This window comes from Lampetra planeri, chromosome 1, assembly GCF_965212315.1.
Source record: "Lampetra planeri chromosome 1, kcLamPlan1.2.h2, whole genome shotgun sequence".
Taxonomy (NCBI): Eukaryota; Metazoa; Chordata; class Hyperoartia; order Petromyzontiformes; family Petromyzontidae; genus Lampetra; species Lampetra planeri.
Genome location: NC_136107.1, coordinates 12,085,635 through 12,106,320, shown reverse-complemented (window position 1 = coordinate 12,106,320; position 20,686 = coordinate 12,085,635). Strand labels below are relative to the sequence as shown.

The window sequence follows — 20,686 nt, the reverse complement described above, 5'->3', positions numbered from 1 at the left end:
TGTACGAAATGTTTGTCTCATGCTTTGTTTGAGGCCAGTGCTCAAAACATCTCTCATCACACGGTCAAAGCTGTACTTCAATTTGTTTGAGCACATAACAATTTGCATTCCATATGGAGGTATCCATATATCATAAGATGAATTGACAATCTGATACTGTGAATTTACTACCACGTTGTTGCGGCAATGACGGAGGTGGTGGCAGTTTTTTTTTATTGGGGTTGCTCAGCACAGGCCAAAAATACCAAAATACCATTGGCCAGCAATATATTAAATGTTTAATGAGGGATGGCAGTGGTATTACTAGTGAGGGTGGTGTTTGCGTTTGTTGTGAGACTGACAACAAGTGACACTGGTATTTAGGGTTACCACCTGTCCTGGTTTTTCCATTGTCTAATTTTCCAGATTCCTCTCCTGGGATATCTCCAAGTCTTAATAGTCATGGTTTATATTCGTTGCGTAATAATACACTACTCTACGCAATTCATTTCTTTGTAGTTCACTCCTCTTCTGGTTTTGCTAGATATTATTTTTCTCCATATTGCGTTCCGTAGTTTCCGTACTTCACATTGATTTAGTGTTTTAGGGCGCTTTGACGTGTTGACGGCTTTGGTACCTTGCAGGCTGTGCAGCGGTAGCGGTAGCGCCAAGAGGCCACTGGACGCTGCTGCTGCTGTGGTAGTGAGGCTCCGAGGTGAGGGCAGTGTGAGAACCAAGCCTTGAGGGTGCCCCACTCTGCTCGTCGCACCGCCGCCCAGACCGGCTCCCACCCCCGCCATTCCAAATGGTAACAGCAGCGGAGTCATGAGCTTTCGACACAGAAAACATCAGGGACGGCAGGGGAGTGAGCTTGTTTTTTTTTCCGAATGCCATATTCCACATAAATATTTGAATGTGATAGCCTCTGCAATGTTTCCTGGTTGAACCGAGTGTTGTTCGGTATGATGTCCAATGTTTTGCTCCACGTCGACATCATGCACGACCGGAAAACATCTAGGCAGCAGTATTTGAATGCGATTCCAATAATAGTGTGGCAAAATACTTCTAACGATGCTAGTTATTATGTTAACTTTAATATTTAACAAATGCTCATAAAAAAGTACAATTATATGCTTGTGTTCGTAGAGCATATGCAAAATAAATTCCCCTGTCAACTCCCCTGTTGAAAGAAATAAAAAAAATCTGATTAATTTTATATCGCGTCGTTCATACAAACTGCATCTCACAATCACTGAGGAACTAGAGATACGCTTGAAGGCTGCCAGACAGTTATCCGGTGGCAACAATTACTCTGCAGTTATCTATATATTGTATTGTGACATTGATTGTAAACTTGTACATTGATGTAGAAAATGGAGCAAAAACAAATTTTTTTGTTATTTTAAACAATGCACAAGTTTCTTGAATCTCACCACTTCTGTCGAATCAGCAGAATAAACGAGTAAACCACAGTTGACCAGCAGGTAGCTTGTGGTGGGGTAAAGTGTGAGTACTCCCACCTCTTCAAAAATGTCTGGATAGAATCAAAGTTTAGTCCAAATACCATCTTAAGGAGGATATCTATAACTCCCTGTAGTGGAGTCCCTTCTGCAAGAAGTGGCATTAGCAAGAAATTTCATGGCTGTACCTTTACCTGTATGGGGGATGGCCCGCTCTGGCAGGCCAGGTGCTGCAGGGCTGGCGATGCCCGCTGTTCGGCCGTCCCCATTGCCGGCAAGGACGGCGTTCCCGTTGACTCTTCAGCACGGACCACAAGGCAGGTGCACAATTAAGCAAACCTCACCCGACAACATTTATTGTCAGGTGACGTATTATGAAACAATAAGAACGACACTAGAGTGCAACTGGTCGATTGGGTGGCAGGTTTTCAGATGCAGCATCATATCAACGCTGGCACGTAACTTGGTTAAATTAATAACGCTAAAACGAGTAAACTTTTTTTGGCTGTTTTGCGGGGAAAACCTTGCGCACCGTGAAATAGGGTTTCCCATTACTGGGTCGGTTGGAATTATTCATGCACGCATTGTGTCCCAGGTAATCGGAATCGGGCCGTGCCAACTTAAAAGTGCACTTCATTTTCTCTCCATTGGTCAGAATAAATCTCCATTTGGTCCAACCAAGAGCTGACTTTCTTTTTTATTTTCTCCCAAAAAAAAGAACATGTTGCAAAATGTCCAAACCTGTTACCACACGAGTGCATCACTTGTTTTTGGTCACGTTTTAGAACGCAGTTGCACGGCATTTAAAGATTCTAAATAGACTTGATTAGCAAAGCTCTTGCAACAAAGTAGTCATTGGCGCTGAGCCTGGATCCGTGCATCTTTGTGAGAAAGTTAATTGGATCACAGGATGCTGCGTGGCTCGTGGGGCTCAAAGACAGCGCAAGAAAAGGAAGCAAATTACCAACGCGCTCTTAGTCGCAGATGAGTAATTCTGTTGGCACACCAGCGCTTGAGCATACATGTTTTCCGGTGAAACACGCACGTATGAGTTTTGTTTATTGCATAACGTAGAGTTTAAACTATATTTACAATGCACAATTCGTTATTATTTTGTAGGTGCACAAATAAAGGTGCGATGGGTGTAAGAATGAATAATAAATTAAACGTACCAATGGTTGTACACATTTCTAATATCTATTCCTTAATGAACTTCACGCACACACTTCTTGTGGAGGAGGCCCTGAAGCTCTCTGTTCTTTTGTCAGAAATTCCCCCAACTCAGAGAGACAAGTGAAAAATGGTTATAAAATACACCAACTCCACAGTCATATAACTTGCCACTGCCCAACCTCCCAATGTCAGATTGATGAAGTGTTCCCCGAACCCAAGCACTCGCATGAACAAGAAACAAATACGCTACACCACTGTCTCCTCCTGAAAAATACACGTTTTAAGTGTTAACTTTATAAACAATGCCTGTTATTTACATAAACAAATAATGCATTGGGCATTTAACTCTTTGGCACAATTGGACTGTTCTGAAAGTCAATTAATTGATCATGGCTATGGCTAATATGCAGGACAGTTTTAATCATAAGTTGAGGACATGTCAACAATGTGAATGTGTTTAGTAGCATTTTTAAACATTAATTTGTGCATCCTATGTCTCGCAACAGGCTTCTTTATAAACACACAAAATGTTATAAGATTAATTAAGGTGTGCAAATAAAGGCAGAAGCAAAATAAATGAATTATGTTGTATCAGTGCCTATTGATTTACATCAGTTTGATCCCGATACAGCTAGTCTCTCGAGCTAAAGGAACTCGGCATGACTTGTCTTAGACAATACCCAAGCTAAATGCTTGAAGCATAACTCGATGTATACAAGATTTGACCATACAATTGAAAATCACTGCCAGGAAATGACACATTCACAATTGATGTACATTACTAGAACACAAAACATTTTTGCGAGCGATGCTTATTTTGATAAAATAAAAGCTTGAAAACCAGTTACAAATATTACCTTACATTCTATGGAACTGACATTCAACAGTAGTCGTGCATGGATTAGCACACTATGCGACGAACCTGGCAAACTGAACTCAATTACTGGCCCCAGCTAACATCAGTGGAGAGTAATATCTAGATCAGTCATGGTACCTCCTTTCTCACGAACCCATGCTGACTAGCACGAAGCGTGCTTAAATAACCCCCCGACCGACACAATGTGAGGAGGCGTTCATTCAGCAGCGGATTGACAGAGCTATAAATTATTATTATTATTAGATGATGATATTAAGTGCATAAAGTATGTGTTTTTGCTGTACTTAAAAAAAAGTTGCGGGGACATTGTCAGTTCTAATGTTGCTCTTTGGTTCTTTCGGTAAAGTCACGTAGAAAGAGAAAATAATAAATAATAGCAAACGACGTTTCGATTGCAACACAAGCAATCATCATCAGGTACAAATGAAAGAGAAAACAAAACCTAGCAAACTTAGAAATATAATGTAATACAACACAGATAGTCGGCTAACATAACAGTCAGCACCATACCTGGTTGATTACGTTCTTCCAAAGATTGCAACATTTAAGAGAGAGAGATTAAACACAGAACAGGAGACACATAGACAGACACGTAAACAGAGAGAGATAACACAGATACACAGAGAGAGACAAACACATAGGCACACAGAGAAACGACTGTTATGTTTGCCGACTATCTGTGTTGTATTACATTATATTTCTAAGTTTACTAGGTTTTGTTTTCTCTGTCATTTGTACCTGATGATGATTGCTTGTGTTGCAATCGAAACGTCGTATGCTATTATTTTCTCTTTCTACGTGACTTTACCGAAAGAACCAAAGAGTAATTCCTGCAGACACGAAAGCGCCAAATCAAGTTTTAGTTCTAATGTGGCAATATGTCAATGCAATTAATGAACAAAATAGGAAACGAGTTTTCAACACTCACCAAAGCTGCCGTGTGTCTCTTCCTCCAGTCGGCCCTCTGTTGATCTCATGGTCATAATCATGGGCTCTTTCAACCCTGCACTCCTGTTCTCCACCATGTTCGGCACGCCCAGGTGCAGCTGCACATTTTGGCTCTCTGCTGGTGGTCTAATGTTGCACATTCCGTCCTCGGGTGTCTGTGTCCCAGCCCAGCTGCCCGGCTCGTTTGCATCCTGCAGCTCGGCTCTGCTATTTGTTGCTCTCATGCTTTCCCTGCAATCCAGCAAGGGGTCTTGAGTCTCTACCAGGCACGTCAGCTTCTGTCTCTGGTCCGTGAACACTGTCGACTGGTATCGGCCGTTTGCCTGAGTGTTGAACGTGGGAAGTCTCTCTGTGTTGGCCAAAACAATGTTCTGTGTGTCCTTTGAACTTTCAAACAGCCGTCTCTTTTCACAGTTGCCACTCAATAGCAGGGATGAACTGAGAGGCGGAACCTTGCTGTTCAGCTGGCGATGCTGCTCAGAGATCATTGCATCCTACCACAAAATAACAAAACAACACAAAAGGGTGGCTAAGTTATTACATGTATGTATGTAGAACTTCCTTTGCACCGTACGTAGCCAACTGTGCTAATCGGAGGGGAAAGCGAGCCAGACAATAATCTCACACCAGTCAAATTGCCGTGTGGCCGTATGTAGGTGGTATGTTGTATTTACATTATTTTCCAAATTCAGATATGTCTCGAACCATACTTACATTGATCAATGGTGATGTCACACAAATCAAATATAATTTGTCAGATTTGGGACTGTGGTGCCACGTTACTTTTAAACTCACACTGCTAAGTCGTAATATTGCATCTAAGTAGGCCTGTGTGGCATGTTCATGCTTTTAAATGTAGCCGAGCTTGATCAGAAATGCGGTGATGTTGGCCAGTCTTTTACATGTGTAGTGGTGATACGCGCTGGGGTAGCGATCGGGTGCCAGCACGTCGTGATTGGCTGTGTGTGTGGTGACGCGCGCTGACGGTGAGGGATCAGGGGTCAGCGCGGGGTCGTGGGTTGTGTGGTGCTGATTGGCTGTGTGCCGGTGACGCGCTGGAGAGGGAGTGATCGGGTGGCAGCGCGGCGTGATTGGTTGGGGAGTGGAAACACGCGCTGGGGGAAAACGAATCGTAGAGATAGCGCGTCGTGATTGGTTCACTAAGGAGCGATGCTCACGTCGAGGTCCGCATCCGCTCCGTCTCCCGTGAGGAGGGACTATATAAGGTGATGCGCACGGGCGTACGGGGAGAGTGTAACCAGCGAAGACTGAAGACGGAGAGGAAGAGATAGGGCCCTGCGGTACCCAGTCCCGCTGTCTTGTGGGGACCGGGACTCTGTGTAACCCAGAGGCGGAGTGTAGGGTGAGCATGCAGTGTGAGCATGCAGAGTGTGTAGCCAGAGGCTTAGGGTCTACACGAGACGAGTGATGAGTGTGTAGCCAGAGGCATAGGGTCTACACGAGACGAGTGATGTGTGTGTAGCCAGAGGCATAGGGTCTACACGAGACGAGTGATGTGTGTGTAGCCAGAGGCATAGGGTCTACACGACACGAGTGAAGAGTGTAGCCAGAGGCAGAGAGTCTACACGAGCTAAGTGAAGAGTGTAGCCAGAGGCAGAGAGTCTACACGAGCTAAGTGAAGTGTGCAGTCGGAAGAATAGAGACCACACGTTGTATTGTGACAAGTCAAGATTTAATAAAAAGTGTGTTACCCGTCAAGGAGTTTCCTGCCGTCATTTCCAATACTTCAACTGGCGTCAGAAGTGAAACAGTCTTCCAAGCATGGATACAAGGAAAACCAGTCGGACCCACGGGATTGACCGCAAGGATAACCTTGACGACCCGGGCCAGCTGCCATCGGGGGGCGAGGACGAAGAATGGCCCACGCTGCAAGATCCGCCGACGGCGCCGGATGAGCGACTGGGGACCGATGCCGTGCTCCGCGAGGCGCACTCCCGTCTGGCGGAGCTGCTGCTCGCCGCCGCGTCCATCCTGGCGGAAATCAGCTCGTCGGCTGGAGCGGGGACGGCGGCGGACATTCTACAGGGTCGCCCCGCAGATTCCCGCCAAAATGACTTGGCGATTCCCGCCATTTCATCTGCGTCGACTTTTGGCGGGAACGGCGACCGCCACGTGGCGGCGGTTCTCCAAGCGCGCCCTCTTACGTCATCAACGCGCGCTGCGGACCGCCATCAGACACCCGCCACTGGGGCCGCCATCTTACACACCGACGGGGCGGCGGGAAGGAACCACGAGGCAGAGGACGACTTAATTTTTCAACAGCGCCTTCCCGCACTGTCAGCCTTCAAGGCGGAAGGCGGGGACTGGGGCCAATTTCAGCGCAGGTTTTTGGCGCATCAGGAGATGTCCGCCTGGTCCGACGCTACGGCGCTGCGGGCACTGCCTGCCATGTTGGACGACAACGCGCTCGCGGCCTTCATGTCAGCACGGAGGTCGGACCGCTCCATGCTTCAGGCAGCGCTGGGTCTCATGGCCAAGGTCTACGGACCTCCCTCGGCGTGTCGCCATCATTTTGATGCAAGGCGGAAGGCGGACACGGAGACCGCGCTCGCCTATCGCACGGCGTTGCTGGCTCTCGCCGATGCCGCATTCCCTCGTATGGATGAGGAGGGCCAGGATGCGATGGTTTTGGAGCAGCTGCTTAAGTTGGCGCAGGACCTGGGGGTCCCCATCAACACGGCCGACGACATCGATATTTCTTCCTTGCGGGTCGCTACGAGTATACAAGCGCACGAGGTCCTTCAACGCAAACAGGGGGTCGTCTGCAACGCTGCCGTGGCCTCAGCTCCGGGTCCGGTGATCACCGAACCCCAAGTCGTCAGCCCACGAGAGGAGGCGTTCACCGCGGGACGACCAGGGGACTGGAGGTCGGGGGGTCGGTCGCCTCTACGATCGGCCCGCAAGCTGGAGCAACCGAGATCTCCGACGACCCTCATCACGTGTTATAACTGCGGCCTCCGGGGCCACGTGGCGTCCGGTTGCCGCGCTCCACGTCAGCGCGCCATGGGATCTCGGCTGGACGACGACCAAGGCCCCAAGTCATCCCTACAAACCCCGGCAAGTCGCGGCACCTCACATGCTCGGCCCACACACTCGACACGCATGGGCCGTCGCGGGGCGGCGGAGGAGGGCCGGTTAGGGTTCGGGGATTCGGTTCGGCGAGGGGGGTTCGGCCGGGACCGGGGAGACATTGAATGGTCGGAGTTGGGGCACAGAATTGTGGCTGCTTCAGCGGGTTCATCCGTCGTTACGGGATCTATTGATGGGGTCGAGGTCAGGGTATTGGTGGACACGGGGGCGTCGGCGACTATTATATCGGACCTCATTTACAACATTCTCCCCGTCCAATGCCGTCCGCTGCTCCCAGTGGATGTGCCATTTTACGCCGCTAATGGGGGATCATTGGGCATTATCGGTCAGATTAGGGCGTCCATTTGCATTGGAGATATCAAATTGTCGGGACCCGTTTTCGTTTCGTCTTCTTTGGCGGTTCCTTGTCTATTGGGCACTGATTTTTTGGCTAAGATGCCCATTAAAATTCTCATCGATCAGCGTTGCATTGAACTACCATCGGGTCGCCGTATTTTATTTTTGACGAACCCTACTGAGATTCGGACGGCGTGCGCTACGATACAAGCGTTGGCGACACAGACCGTGCACGTGCCCCCGGGTTCACAGATGTTAATTCCCCTCCGGTTGCGGAAACCATGGGTGGGGGGGACTTCGGAACAAGGCATGCTTTTGGGTCCTTCTAACAGGGCTGTCGGGGGGGTCGATTTGTCGGTGGCTCACACTTTGGTTCGGGCTGACAAGGATCCGTTTGTGATGGTTTTAAACGCTGGGTCGCGGCCAGCCGTCATTCAGCAGGACACCGTGCTGGCTCACGCGGCGCGGGTCCCTGCGGATGAGCGGCTGGTTGTGCACGTTGATCCGAGCCCCACGCAGAACATTGAACCGAGGGAGGACCTTGAATGGGTCCATTCGCTGTGCGCGGGCTCGGACAATTTGTCAGCGGTGCAGTTGGGTGCGCTGCGCGAGTTACTAATGGAATTTCCTGATGTGTTCAGTAAACATAAGTATGACATTGGGTGCACGAATTTGGTACGCCACCAAATTGACACGGGCGATGCGGCACCGGTCAGGCTAAATCCCTTCCGACTGAGTCCTGCTGAGAAGGAACATGTTCAGTCGGCCGTTAACGATATGCTTGAAGCCGACATTATTTCGCCTTCCTCCAGTCCTTGGGGAGCACCTATTGTGCTGGTTAAGAAGCAGGACGGGTCCTTGCGATTTTGCGTAGATTTCCGTCGCCTGAATAAGATCTCTGTGGCTGACGCGTATCCGCTCCCCAGGATGGACGAGTCCCTCGATGCATTGTCTGGTGCGCGATATTTTTCGACTCTTGATTTATTATCGGGATTCTGGCAGTTGCCACTCGACAAAGAGTCTAAACCTAAGACAGCATTTCGGACTCCAGGGGGCCTGTTCCAGTTTAACCGGTTACCCATGGGACTTCACTCCTCTCCAGCGACGTTTCAGCACCTTATGGAGTTGGTTTTGTCGGGCTTGCAATGGGATACGTGCTTGATTTACCTTGACGATGTCATTGTTTTCAGTAAAACATTTGAGGAACACCTCCAGCGATTGAGAGGGGTGTTCTTACGAATGCGATCGGCTAAATTAAAATTTAAACCGGCCAAATGCCACCTTTTTCGTAAGTCCGTTAGATACTTGGGTCACATTGTCGACTCTTCGGGGATCTCTACCGATCCCGCGAAGACGGACTGTGTCAGTTCATGGCCGACACCCACGTCAGTTTCAGACGTGCGCAGTTTCATCGGTTTTGCTTCGTATTACCGCCGATTCGTTGAGCACTTCGCCACTATTGCAAAACCCTTGCACGCTCTAACGGCGAAAGGAGTGAAGTTCCGATGGGGACCGGAGGAGGAGACCGCGTTCTGCTCCCTCCGGGACGCCTTGGTGGGTGCCCCACCCTTGCGCTATCCGGATTTTGCGAGTCCCTTCTTGCTAGATACGGATGCTAGCAACACGGGCATTGGGGGGGTACTATCCCAAGTCGTTGGGGGAGTCGAAAGGGTGGTCGCTTATGGTAGCAGGGTGTTGTCTCCGGCGAAGCAGCGCTACTGCGTCACCCGTCGCGAACTGCTTGCCATTGTTTTTTTTGTACAACAGTTCAGACCGTATCTCTATGGTCGTCACTTTACGGTCCGGACGGACCACGCGGCGCTACAGTATTCATTGAGGGTCGCCAAACCCTCGGGCCAATTGTCACGGTGGTTGGAAGTCCTCCAGGACTATCAGTTCACGACCACATACCGTAAGGGGTTGCGACACACAAATACCGATGCCCTGTCGCGATTGTTGCCTTGTCAGAAATGTGCGTGTCTATCGGGATCGGCGCGCTGTAAACCGCCGGTTGTGGAAGATATGGGGGCATTGGCTGCGACCGCGGGCGCACCAATCGGGGATGTCCCCGCTACCTCTCAGGATCAGGACTCGCTGCTCTCACTGTCGCTGAGTGAGTGGGGCCGCCTCCAAATGGCGGACAGCTCCCTGCTAGCATTGCGCCGCAGGGTGGGGGGTCCTAAAGAGGACCAGGAGCGAACTGGCTCCTACGTACTTAAACAAGGCATGTTAATGAGATGGGACAGTTTGTCCCGGCGGCATGCACTGGTGGTGCCTTCTGCTGTGAGGGGGAAAGTTGTTTTGGCCGCACACGAACGCCTCTTGCATTTGGGAGTAAACAAAACGCTTGCCCTGCTTCAGCGTGACTATTATTGGCCGGGAATGGGGAGCGACGTGGTAAATATTCTGAAGGGATGCGTTGAGTGCGCCAGGCAAAAACCACCGCCCGTGGCAGCTAATCCACCGCTGCAATCTATTCAAGTCTCGCGCACTAACGAGCTCGTTGCGCTCGATATTCTGGGGCCCTTTCCAGTCACGCCTAGGGGTAATAAGTACCTGTTGGTGGGGGTCGAATATTTTACCCGGTGGCCTATGGCGTGGCCACTCGCCAACCAGTCGGCGGCGGTTGTGACGGACGCCTTTGTCCAGGGCTACGTCCTGGACAAGGGGGCTCCCGAATGCTTGCTGACCGACCAAGGGAAAATTTTTTCAAGTAAATTGCTGCAAGAGGTGTGCGATCTGTTGGGTACTAAGAAGGTGCGTACCTCCCCGTACCACCCGCAGACGGACGGGATGGTGGAGAGATCCACAAGACCTTGACTTCTATGCTGTGCCAGCGGGTGTGTGAGGCACATGTTGATTGGGACCTGCAGGTCCCGGGGGTCCTCGCCGCGTATAGAATGGCCCCCCATGCAGCGACGGGGTTTTCCCCATTTTATCTGATGTACGGTCGGGAAGCCGACCCGCCCATGGAAACGCAGCTTGGCCTGTCCGCACCACGAACTAATTCTAAATTGGCAGAACATATTAAATTTAACATTCATAAGCTGACAGAGGCGAGGGAGGCCACACGGCTTAATTTGCGGGCTCGCCAAATTGCTAACGAGCGGTTGCGTGCACGAAAGGTGTCCGTGCACGACTGGAAACCAGGTGACAGGGCCTGGCTGCATTGCCTTCAGGCACCTTTGGCTACGTCGCCTAAATTGTTGAAGCCATGGCGGGGACCCGTGGAGGTCGTGCGTGTTGCACGCCCCCAGTGCGTTCAGATAAAATGGGGAAAGCGACGGTGGTACGTCCACCCCTCCCGACTGAAACCGTTCTCGCCTCCATATGGCCTCCCCTTGTGTCGTGAGGGCCGAGCATGTGACGTGACCGACGACCCAAAGGGGAAAATGTCTCTGCCTGATCCTCACATGTTTCCGGCTGATCTCCTCCCAGGTGTGTCGGAACTGACAGCTGCCGACCACCGGCGGCCGGATCTTCGCGGCGGGGCCGGTCCTTTCAGGCCCGATCCACGCCGTCTAGAGCAGCCGGAACCACCGGACGGTCGTCAGCGTCCCGTCCCATATGACGGACCGGCCAGACGGACTCGCGCCAGGTCGCGCTACTTTTCATGACCTACCATGTGAGGAGTCGAGGAAGCTGGAGCGCCTCGTCACTGCGTTAGTCACAGAGACGCTGGGCGCGTTCATTTTCTGGAAATCGCTTTTATTATGTTGTTCGTCGGGCTGTATATAGCTTCTTATAAGGTGTTGTGTGTGTTATTGTTGACTTTTCTTGTGTTAGTTGTCAAATTGTACATAGGTTGCTGTTGTGTTGTTGTGTTGTGTTACGGGGCACACTGGGGGGTGGGGGTTTTGTTGTGTTAACGTTGTGTGATGTTGTTGGTTAGCAGCCGGGCCGGCTGCGAGCTATGTGGGAAGGGGTGATGTAGTGGTGATACGCGCTGGGGTAGCGATCGGGTGCCAGCGCGTCGTGATTGGCTGTGTGTGTGGTGACGCGCGCTGACGGTGAGGGATCAGGGGTCAGCGCGGGGTCGTGGGTTGTGTGGTGCTGATTGGCTGTGTGCCGGTGACGCGCTGGAGAGGGAGTGATCCAGGTGGTAGCGCGGCGTGATTGGTTGGGGAGTGGAAACACGCGCTGGGGGAAAACGGATCGTAGAGATAGCGCGTCGTGATTGGTTCACTAAGGAGAGATGCTCACGTCGAGGTCCGCATCCGCTCCGTCTCCCGTGAGGAGGGACTATATAAGGTGATGCGCACGGGCGTACGGGGAGAGTGTAACCAGCGAAGACTGAAGACGGAGAGGAAGAGATAGGGCCCTGCGGTACCCAGTCCCGCTGTCCTGTGGGGACCGGGACTCTGTGTAACCCAGAGGCGGAGTGTAGGGTGAGCATGCAGTGTGAGCATGCAGAGTGTGTAGCCAGAGGCTTAGGGTCTACACGAGACGAGTGATGAGTGTGTAGCCAGAGGCATAGGGTCTACACGAGACGAGTGATGTGTGTGTAGCCAGAGGCATAGGGTCTACACGAGACGAGTGATGTGTGTGTAGCCAGAGGCATAGGGTCTAGACGAGACGAGTGAAGAGTGTAGCCAGAGGCAGAGAGTCTACACGAGCTAAGTGAAGAGTGTAGCCAGAGGCAGAGAGTCTACACGAGCTAAGTGAAGTGTGCAGTCGGAAGAATAGAGACCACACGTTGTATTGTGACAAGTCAAGATTTAATAAAAAGTGTGTTACCCGTCAAGGAGTTTCCTGCCGTCATTTCCAATACTTCACATGTAAAAGCCCTAATATAGTCTATTTCCATCATTTGTAACCTACAAATAAAATTAGAAACAACCCAGGTCAAAGTTAGTCCGAGGTTGAGGGGCTCACGTCACCAGAAGCCAATAAAGCCGATTGAATGAATAGTTGACTTAATAATAAATTGCAATTTAGTACCTGACCCCAAAATGATTGAGCAGTGATTGAGTGTTTACCGTTGTTTAAGGCCAAGCTTCTACCCCAACCTGGCTTTAATCAGCGCTGAAGTGGGTATTAGGACTAATCCAGTTTATCTCGCGATATGCCAAGGGGAATTTACATTTTTATCATAACAGCTTTTGATATATGTATTTTTTAAGCAAATACGGCATGACTTTAATAACTTGAACAGAGGAATGTGACTTCATATTTGTGTTTATATTTTCCATTCAATCATCTGCTGCGTTTATTTTTTACAGCAATGAAAGTACACAATCGTCATCTTATGCTGTGTTATATAATATACTTGAATAATTCACACACATGTTGTGTTTTAGCAAGGATGCTTTGTGATCCAGAAACGGTGTGCAATTTTCGACACAGCAATGAGATGTTAAATGTGACCATTACGTGTAAAGTAAAACATTTAATTTTACAGATACATAACTCGGTCTCAAAAACCTGCGAAAACCCAATAACACTTTCCACTTAACAGTTCATTTTCATCAGATTTGTCCTCATGGTTGTAATTGCGTTGAAGATGCAGGCTTTACATGGTTTGATACCATATGTTGATCATCTAACATAACTATTGTGGCTTTTAATGAAAGCTGACTTTAGCCTCTCTATTTATAACACTACCTGACAATGGCACTTTTCTGTAAGGGAAAATAAATAAAATAATCATCCCTTGCCTGAATAAGTTATGCCCCCTCTACCACTACTCAACATTCATTTTTGAGCCTCCACTTTGAATGCAGTGAGACACGATGAGTATATTCGAGCTAATGCACCTCGCCTGGGCTAAAATGGGTGTGGCAGCTGAAAGCTGCTAGTATAATCAATTGACCAACTGCAGCAAGACACTTGCCTTTGAGAAAGAAAAAAACATCCGACATGTATGCAGACTTATCCCTGTCCTAATAATGGGGACAACAGACGTAGAATGACGAATCAATCACATTTATGAAGATGAACACGCGTAACACGTTTCTCTTTCTCACGAGGTCAGACATATTTGCTGATGTAAATAGCGGGTATAATTCAATCAAACTTTACATTTAATTTAATGATTTTTTTAAATCATGACTTAAAGCTTTCGTGACTTTAGGAACTCATATTCTTTTGGTCTTTCGGTAAAGCCACGTAGATAGAACAAATTATAAAATAATAACAATATCACGACGTTTCGATCGCAACACAAGCAATCGTCATCAGGTGAAAAATATAGCGGGAGAGCATCTGAGAATATATCGTGGGAGTGCTGCTAAGGCAGGGAGTTATAAAGGTTTGAGATGGATGTAGCCCAAGGGTCAGTGGGTGGGGCTAGAGATGAAATTTGCATGTAAATGTAAGATCAGAGAAATCTTGACAAACGAAGCTGTGGGGGGTGACTATTGTATTGCGAGAGATTAGCATGTCAATGTTAGAAATTTGCTTGTAAATGTAAGCTCGGAGAGAGCTCGGAAAGAGCCATCACCACATGGAGGTGGAAAAGGATGGCAAGCCGCCATTTACTAATGTAGCCCAAGGGTCAGTGGGCGGGGCGAGAGATGAAATTTGCATGGTAATGTAAGATCCGAGAAATCTTGATAAATTAAGCTATGGGGGTGGCCATTGTATTGTGAGAGATTAGCATGTCAATGTAAGAAATTTGCTTGTGGCGATGGCTCTTTCCGAGCTGTCTCCGAGCTTACATTTACTAGCAAATTTCTTACATTGACATGCTAATCTCTCACAATACAATGGCCACCCCCACAGCTTCGTTTGTCAAGATTTCTCTGATTTTACATTTACATGCAAATGTTATCTCTAGACCCGCCCACTGACCCTTGAGCTACACCAATCTCAAACCTTTATAACTCCGTTCCTTAGCAGCGCTCCCACCATATATTCTCAGCAGCTCTCCCGCTATTTTTTCACCTGATGACGATTGCTTGTGTTGCGATCGAAACGTCGTGATATTGTTATTATTTTTATTATTTTATTATTTGTTCTATCTACGTGGCTTTACCGAAAGACCCAAAGAATATGATAAATTTAAATTTACATTGTTTTATTTGCTGTCTAGACTGGTTGATCTTCTTGGTTCTTTCGGTAAAGTCACGTAGAAGGGAAGTAATAAAATAATAAAAATAAAACAATTCTCACGACGTTTCGGCCACAACGCAAGCAGCCGTCCTCAGGTGAAAACCAGGTCTGTCGAGGCGACAGCGTCTGAATGAAACAGCACACGTGCTTGGAGCATATATATAAGCCGGGTTGGAAGGGGGGGAAAGGGGCGCCTTGACAAAAGAATATGCATATCAATAGGAATTTAGCATATTTATGGGAAATGCAGGTATGTGATTAGTACTACCTGCATTTCCCATATCCCTTCCCTTTGATGCTGCTAATCCTGCATAATGCACGGGCATAAGTAGTACTAATCACATACCTGCATTTCCCATAAATATGCTAAATTCCTATTGATATACATATTCTTTTGTCAAGGCGCCCCTTTTCCCCCCTTCCAACCCAGCTTATATATATGCTCCAAGCACGTGTGCTGTTTCATTCAGACGCTGTCGCCTCGACAGACCTGGTTTTCACCTGAGGACGGCTGCTTGCGTTGTGGCCGAAACGTCGTGAGAATTGTTTTATTATGTTTAATTTTTATTATTTTATTACTTCCCTTCTACGTGACTTTACCGAAAGAACCAAGAAGATGAATCCCTGCAGTCACGAAAGCTTTAAATAGACTGGTTTACTCAAACATCTGGTTTAAATTGTTTAGAATATATGTTAATAATACGTACATTGTCATATTCTTTGGGTCTTTCAGTAAAGCCCCGTATATAGAAAAATAATAAAAAAATACGTACATTTGATAAACGTGCACATAACACTTTTACTCACTGTTTAAGCTTAAGCTTAATTCGCTTTTACTGATAGGAACCTCCTGGTTACACCAGCTCACAGGGGATTATTGTGTTCGTCCGTCCGTCATGCAGGGAGGGGCTGGGTGGGGAGGGGCTGGGTGGGGAGGGTGGGGAGGGGCTGGGTGGGGAGGGGCTGGGGGGAGTGGGGAGGGTGGGGAGGGGCTGGGTGGGGAGGGTGGGGAGGGGCTGGGTGGGGAGGGTGGGGCTGGGTGGGGGGTGGGGAGGGGCTGGTCACCCCGTGGTGCCCTTATAAAACTCAACGTTTAACCTACTCACGCCGGCTTGTGCCCGCCCTCACAGTCGGGCATATTTGCGAAATACACCACGCCGCCGTTGACCCTGGCCATTGACGGAGGAACCCAACGTTCCGACCAGCTCCTTCCGCAGGAATGTGTTTCTTATTTGTGACATGGGTACAAAGACAGTTTTAGAGCAAGTGCTATTAGCGAACACCGATGAAAGCCGGCACAGCACATGAGGGGTGAGTGGCCAACACCACGCCCGGCCGCCTTTGTCTACCCAGTGGTGATATTTACCTAGTTTGTCACTGGTGTTGGCCGTGAGTGGGAATTGAACTCGAGTAACCGGGTTCGTAGTGCAGTGCACTAAATGCTACCTTACCACACCACAAAGGTACACACAGTTTAACATGTATCCTGCATCAAGGTTCTTGGATAATAGAGAACCACGCTGCGACACACACACACAGAGTGTCACCATGTACACACACAGTGCCACCATGTACATGTAAAGACGACTTCGACGCACTTGTCTTCAGATGGTATATTTTATTAAGGCGCCACATGCTCACACTCGAACAGGCGGAGACCACACTGCAACAGCCCAGAGTCTCCCGCGCATCTCCCTTATATACGGTCCAAGGCCACGCCCCCATTCCCGAACCTTCTCGCTGATTCTAAACGCTCGCTCTACCAGCAGACTCTACCGTCCTCTTTCGTCACCTGGTCACGCTCCTATTCTCGATCATTCCCGCAGCCAGCAGTCCACTGGTACTGCAAGCTGACTCCCCTGTCATTACCTCCCGTGGCCACTAGTCCATTCGCACTGCAGGCTGAATCTACTGTCATTACATACAGACACACAGAGTGCCACCGTGTACACATGCACACAGAGTACCACCATGTACACACGCACACAGAGTGCCACTGTGTAGGCACACGCACACAGAGTGCCACCGTGTTCACACGCACACAGAGTGCCACTGTGTACACATACCCAGAGTGCTATGTACACAAACGCACACAGAGTACCGCCAGGTACACACATCAACGCAACCAGAGCAAACCCCGACGGTAACTCAAGCCTCGGATTACAAGTGGCGCGTGTGCCGGGGTCGCTCACACAGAGCCTATACTACCACATACTCTCCACTTGACATGACAGAATATAATCTATGAAAATGTTAATCAATAAAAATAGTTTAAGCTGTCGTTAAATGTGCCTCAGAAAAGTCGATAGCAATTTTTGTGATGAACAATGTCCCGGACCATCAGGGACTCGTTTGTGACAGCACTCTACCGAGAACGACTGTCGAAATAAAATAACAACTGTTGTGAAGTGACAAAAGGTATCGCCATTCAATTGCTGTATGCAGCCAAAATGCCTCTCTTTAAAGAGAACATTGTGTGCACAGCTTTTGTGCTGGGGGTAATTTAAAAGCACAGAAAAGGTATCCGTGAAAATGGCCCTTCCGAAACGCTTGCTGATAGCTAATTAATATTTAATATCACCTTTTGTCATTAAAAAAAAATACTCATCCATTATTTATTATTCATATGTATTTATGGGATGTGTGCTTGCGAGGCACTTAACTTCACAAGCATTTTGATGTATTTACTACATTAAATGTTTCACACAAATGCGGCAGTATAATGAGGAACAAAGAAATACAATTTTGCGAATTACAATCGCACATGCATCTGTTCTTAAACATCCCTTTCGATGTGCACAGTTAAAATTAATCCATAATAGAGTTTTTTTGGGGGTTAAATTGCGTATATATATAAATGTGTCGTTAAAACCTGCCACCACCCGACACAGCCAACTAGTAAGGGTTGTCACGTAAACAGAACATGCCAATTCATCACTAGTACAGCACACCGGTGTGTTGGAGAGACAAGCCACAACATTTACAATCTGAGTACGATGTTTCGCCAGTAATTACAATTAGCTTCATCAGGCGACAGCCAGATATATATATAGGCGTGGATGTGGCGTAAAGTGGGCGAGGGATTACTGAGTCAACGTACATTATGCATGTGCATTATGCGAGTCCTTTAAATTCACCTAAAATGCCGTAACAAAATATACGATACTCTCTGTATACGAACGACAATCAGAGTGATAACGTTGCGCAATGCCACAAGGAGCTGCCCGTAATTATCGTCAAGAGATATGTCTGTCTAAGGTAGTTATTATGTTTCTGGTTATTTTAGAAATTGTATTATTTGTCCAGCATACCTTTATTACAAGAGGAAACTTTGCTTCTTCACAACTTGTATTCTTAAAATGTATAAATAACACCACAAAATAAAGGACATTATATTTAATGAGACTTCACTAAAGACAATTATTATTATTATGGTAAAGAGCACAAAGCACAGCAGGTTCTAATGAAACCCACTACATTCTTTGCATACCTTATGCTACCAGTCATAAGCCTCTTGAATTCACAGCAAAAGCCATTTTGCGTTACATATCGCAGCAATTACCTCAGTACACTATTTAACTGAGCATCTATCATTTGTGATCATTACAGCATAATCAACGATTTTTGGGTTTAGATCGCGTTATTTATAAATGTGTCGTAACCCTCCACCACCCGACACGGCCAATCAGTAAAAAAAAAAAGTGTCACGTTGACAAAAGACAAATAGTTCACTGCTTTAGCCCACCGGTGTGTTGAAGCGTGAAACCACAACATTTACAATTTGAGTACGACGTTTCGCTGGTAATTGCATCCAGCATCATCGGGCAATTCGCCAGAATGGTGAGGCTCTGCTGTGTCTCTCGTTCTTATATAGAGCAGCAGCAGGGTGACGTCATCATTAACTCATTAACTCATCAGGTGCAAAGATTTGAGGGGGGGGGTTATTGTAATTATATACTTGATTAGTAATAAGGCTATTGTTACGATGCGAGTTGTAGATTAGTAATCATTTGGAATGTGTTCTATTGTGATTATGCTACATTAATAATCAGTTAGTGCTTGTTTCCCTTATAAGGAATTGTAATGCATCTTATTTAATAATACGCTTCCAGGCCGCACTAAGCCTGTAGCTGTCTGAGCGATTAAAGTTATTTCTGTTTCTCTCAATCTCAATGGATTCTCTAATTAGTCTTTGCCAGTAGTAACTAGTTTTACACAACACTTCAACGTTGTCAAAATCAATTGAGTGTCCCTGTTGACAAGCATGTTCTGCCACTGCCGACAGTTGTGTTTGCGATAGTTTAATATTTCTCTGGTGTTCTTTTAGTCTTACACTAACGTTACGCCCTGTCTGTCCAATATAGCATCTGCCACATACACAATTAATCCGATATACACCTTCTGTTGATAATTTAGGTAATTCGTCTTTAGTGCACGTTACTAATTGTTGAATTTTGTGTACTGTACCAAATCTTACTGTAATGTTTTGCTTTTGCAAAACACGGGCTAATTTGTCAGTTACTCCTGAGATAAATGGTATTTTTATTGTTTTAATAATCTGATCGCTTTCAGCAGTGTTGCTTTGCGATCGTGATTTGGCATTTAGTGCTCTGTTAATTTGAGCATTATTGTAGCCATTCTGTCTTAGTGCTTCTTTAACATGTTTAATCTCTCTCACTAGACTTTCATCATCTGACACTGTTTTAGCCCGATGTATGAGCGTCTTGATTAGAGAGGATTTCTGAGCTGGGTGATGATGCGATTTCGCATTCAGATAGGCATCAGTGTGTGTTTGCTTTCTGTAAACGCTGTGTGTTATTTTACCATTTAGGCCATGCCCAAGTAAAATATCCAGGAACGGGAGTGTGTTATTCACCTCCATTTCCATGGTGAACTGAATGGCCGGGTTTTGTGCATTGAGATGATTTAGAAAATCGTTAAGTGTATCTTTACCATGTGGCCAGACAACCAAAGTGTCATCCACATATCTAAACCAAAAGGATGGTTTTAATGTGCTCGAGGCAAGTGCTCTGGTTTCAAAGTTTTCCATGTACAAATTTGCTATAGCAGGAGATAAAGGAGAGCCCATTGCTGCTCCCTCCCTTTGTTTAAAGAATTCACCTCTCCATAAGAAGTAAGTGTTATTTAAACAATGGTCAGCGAGTTTCGGAATATCTTTTGGTAAATCTGTATTCTTTACCAGTGTATCAAGTAATTTAAGCGACTCGCTCACTGGAACCTTAGTGAATAGCGAAATCACATCAAAACTCACCAAAATATCATTAGGGTTAAGCTTAATATCTTTGATCATATTCACAAGATGTTCTGAATTTCTTATGAATGATGATGTCCTACCGATGTAGGGCTGTATTTGTTTAGTTACATATTTTGCTAATTTATATGTGGCAGAGCCAATTGTACTGACTATGGGTCGTAAAGGGATGCCGATTTTATGGATCTTTGGTAGCCCATACAGTCTAGGTGGTTTTGAAGCCCTTGGCTTAATTAGGAATTGCTCATATCACGATCGCAAAGCAACACTGCTGAAAGCGATCAGATTATTAAAACAATAAAAATACCATTTATCTCAGGAGTAACTGACAAATTAGCCCGTGTTTTGCAAAAGCAAAACATTACAGTAAGATTTGGTACAGTACACAAAATTCAACAATTAGTAACGTGCACTAAAGACGAATTACCTAAATTATCAACAGAAGGTGTATATCGGATTAATTGTGTATGTGGCAGA

General features: G+C 47.0%; 1 protein-coding gene across 1 annotated transcript in view; it reads right to left on the bottom strand.

Moving 5' to 3' along the window:
• Window positions 1–20,686, bottom strand: part of LOC144723264 (POU domain, class 6, transcription factor 2-like) — a 103,302-nt gene that overhangs the window by 31,579 nt on the left and 51,037 nt on the right. The window contains exons 2-4 of the mRNA XM_078601858.1: window positions 4,418–4,931; window positions 1,628–1,737; window positions 617–809 (exon numbers count right to left, since the gene is read on the bottom strand). Of these exons, the coding sequence (XP_078457984.1) occupies window positions 617–809; window positions 1,628–1,737; window positions 4,418–4,931 (817 nt within the window). The remainder of the gene's footprint in view (window positions 1–616; window positions 810–1,627; window positions 1,738–4,417; window positions 4,932–20,686) is intronic.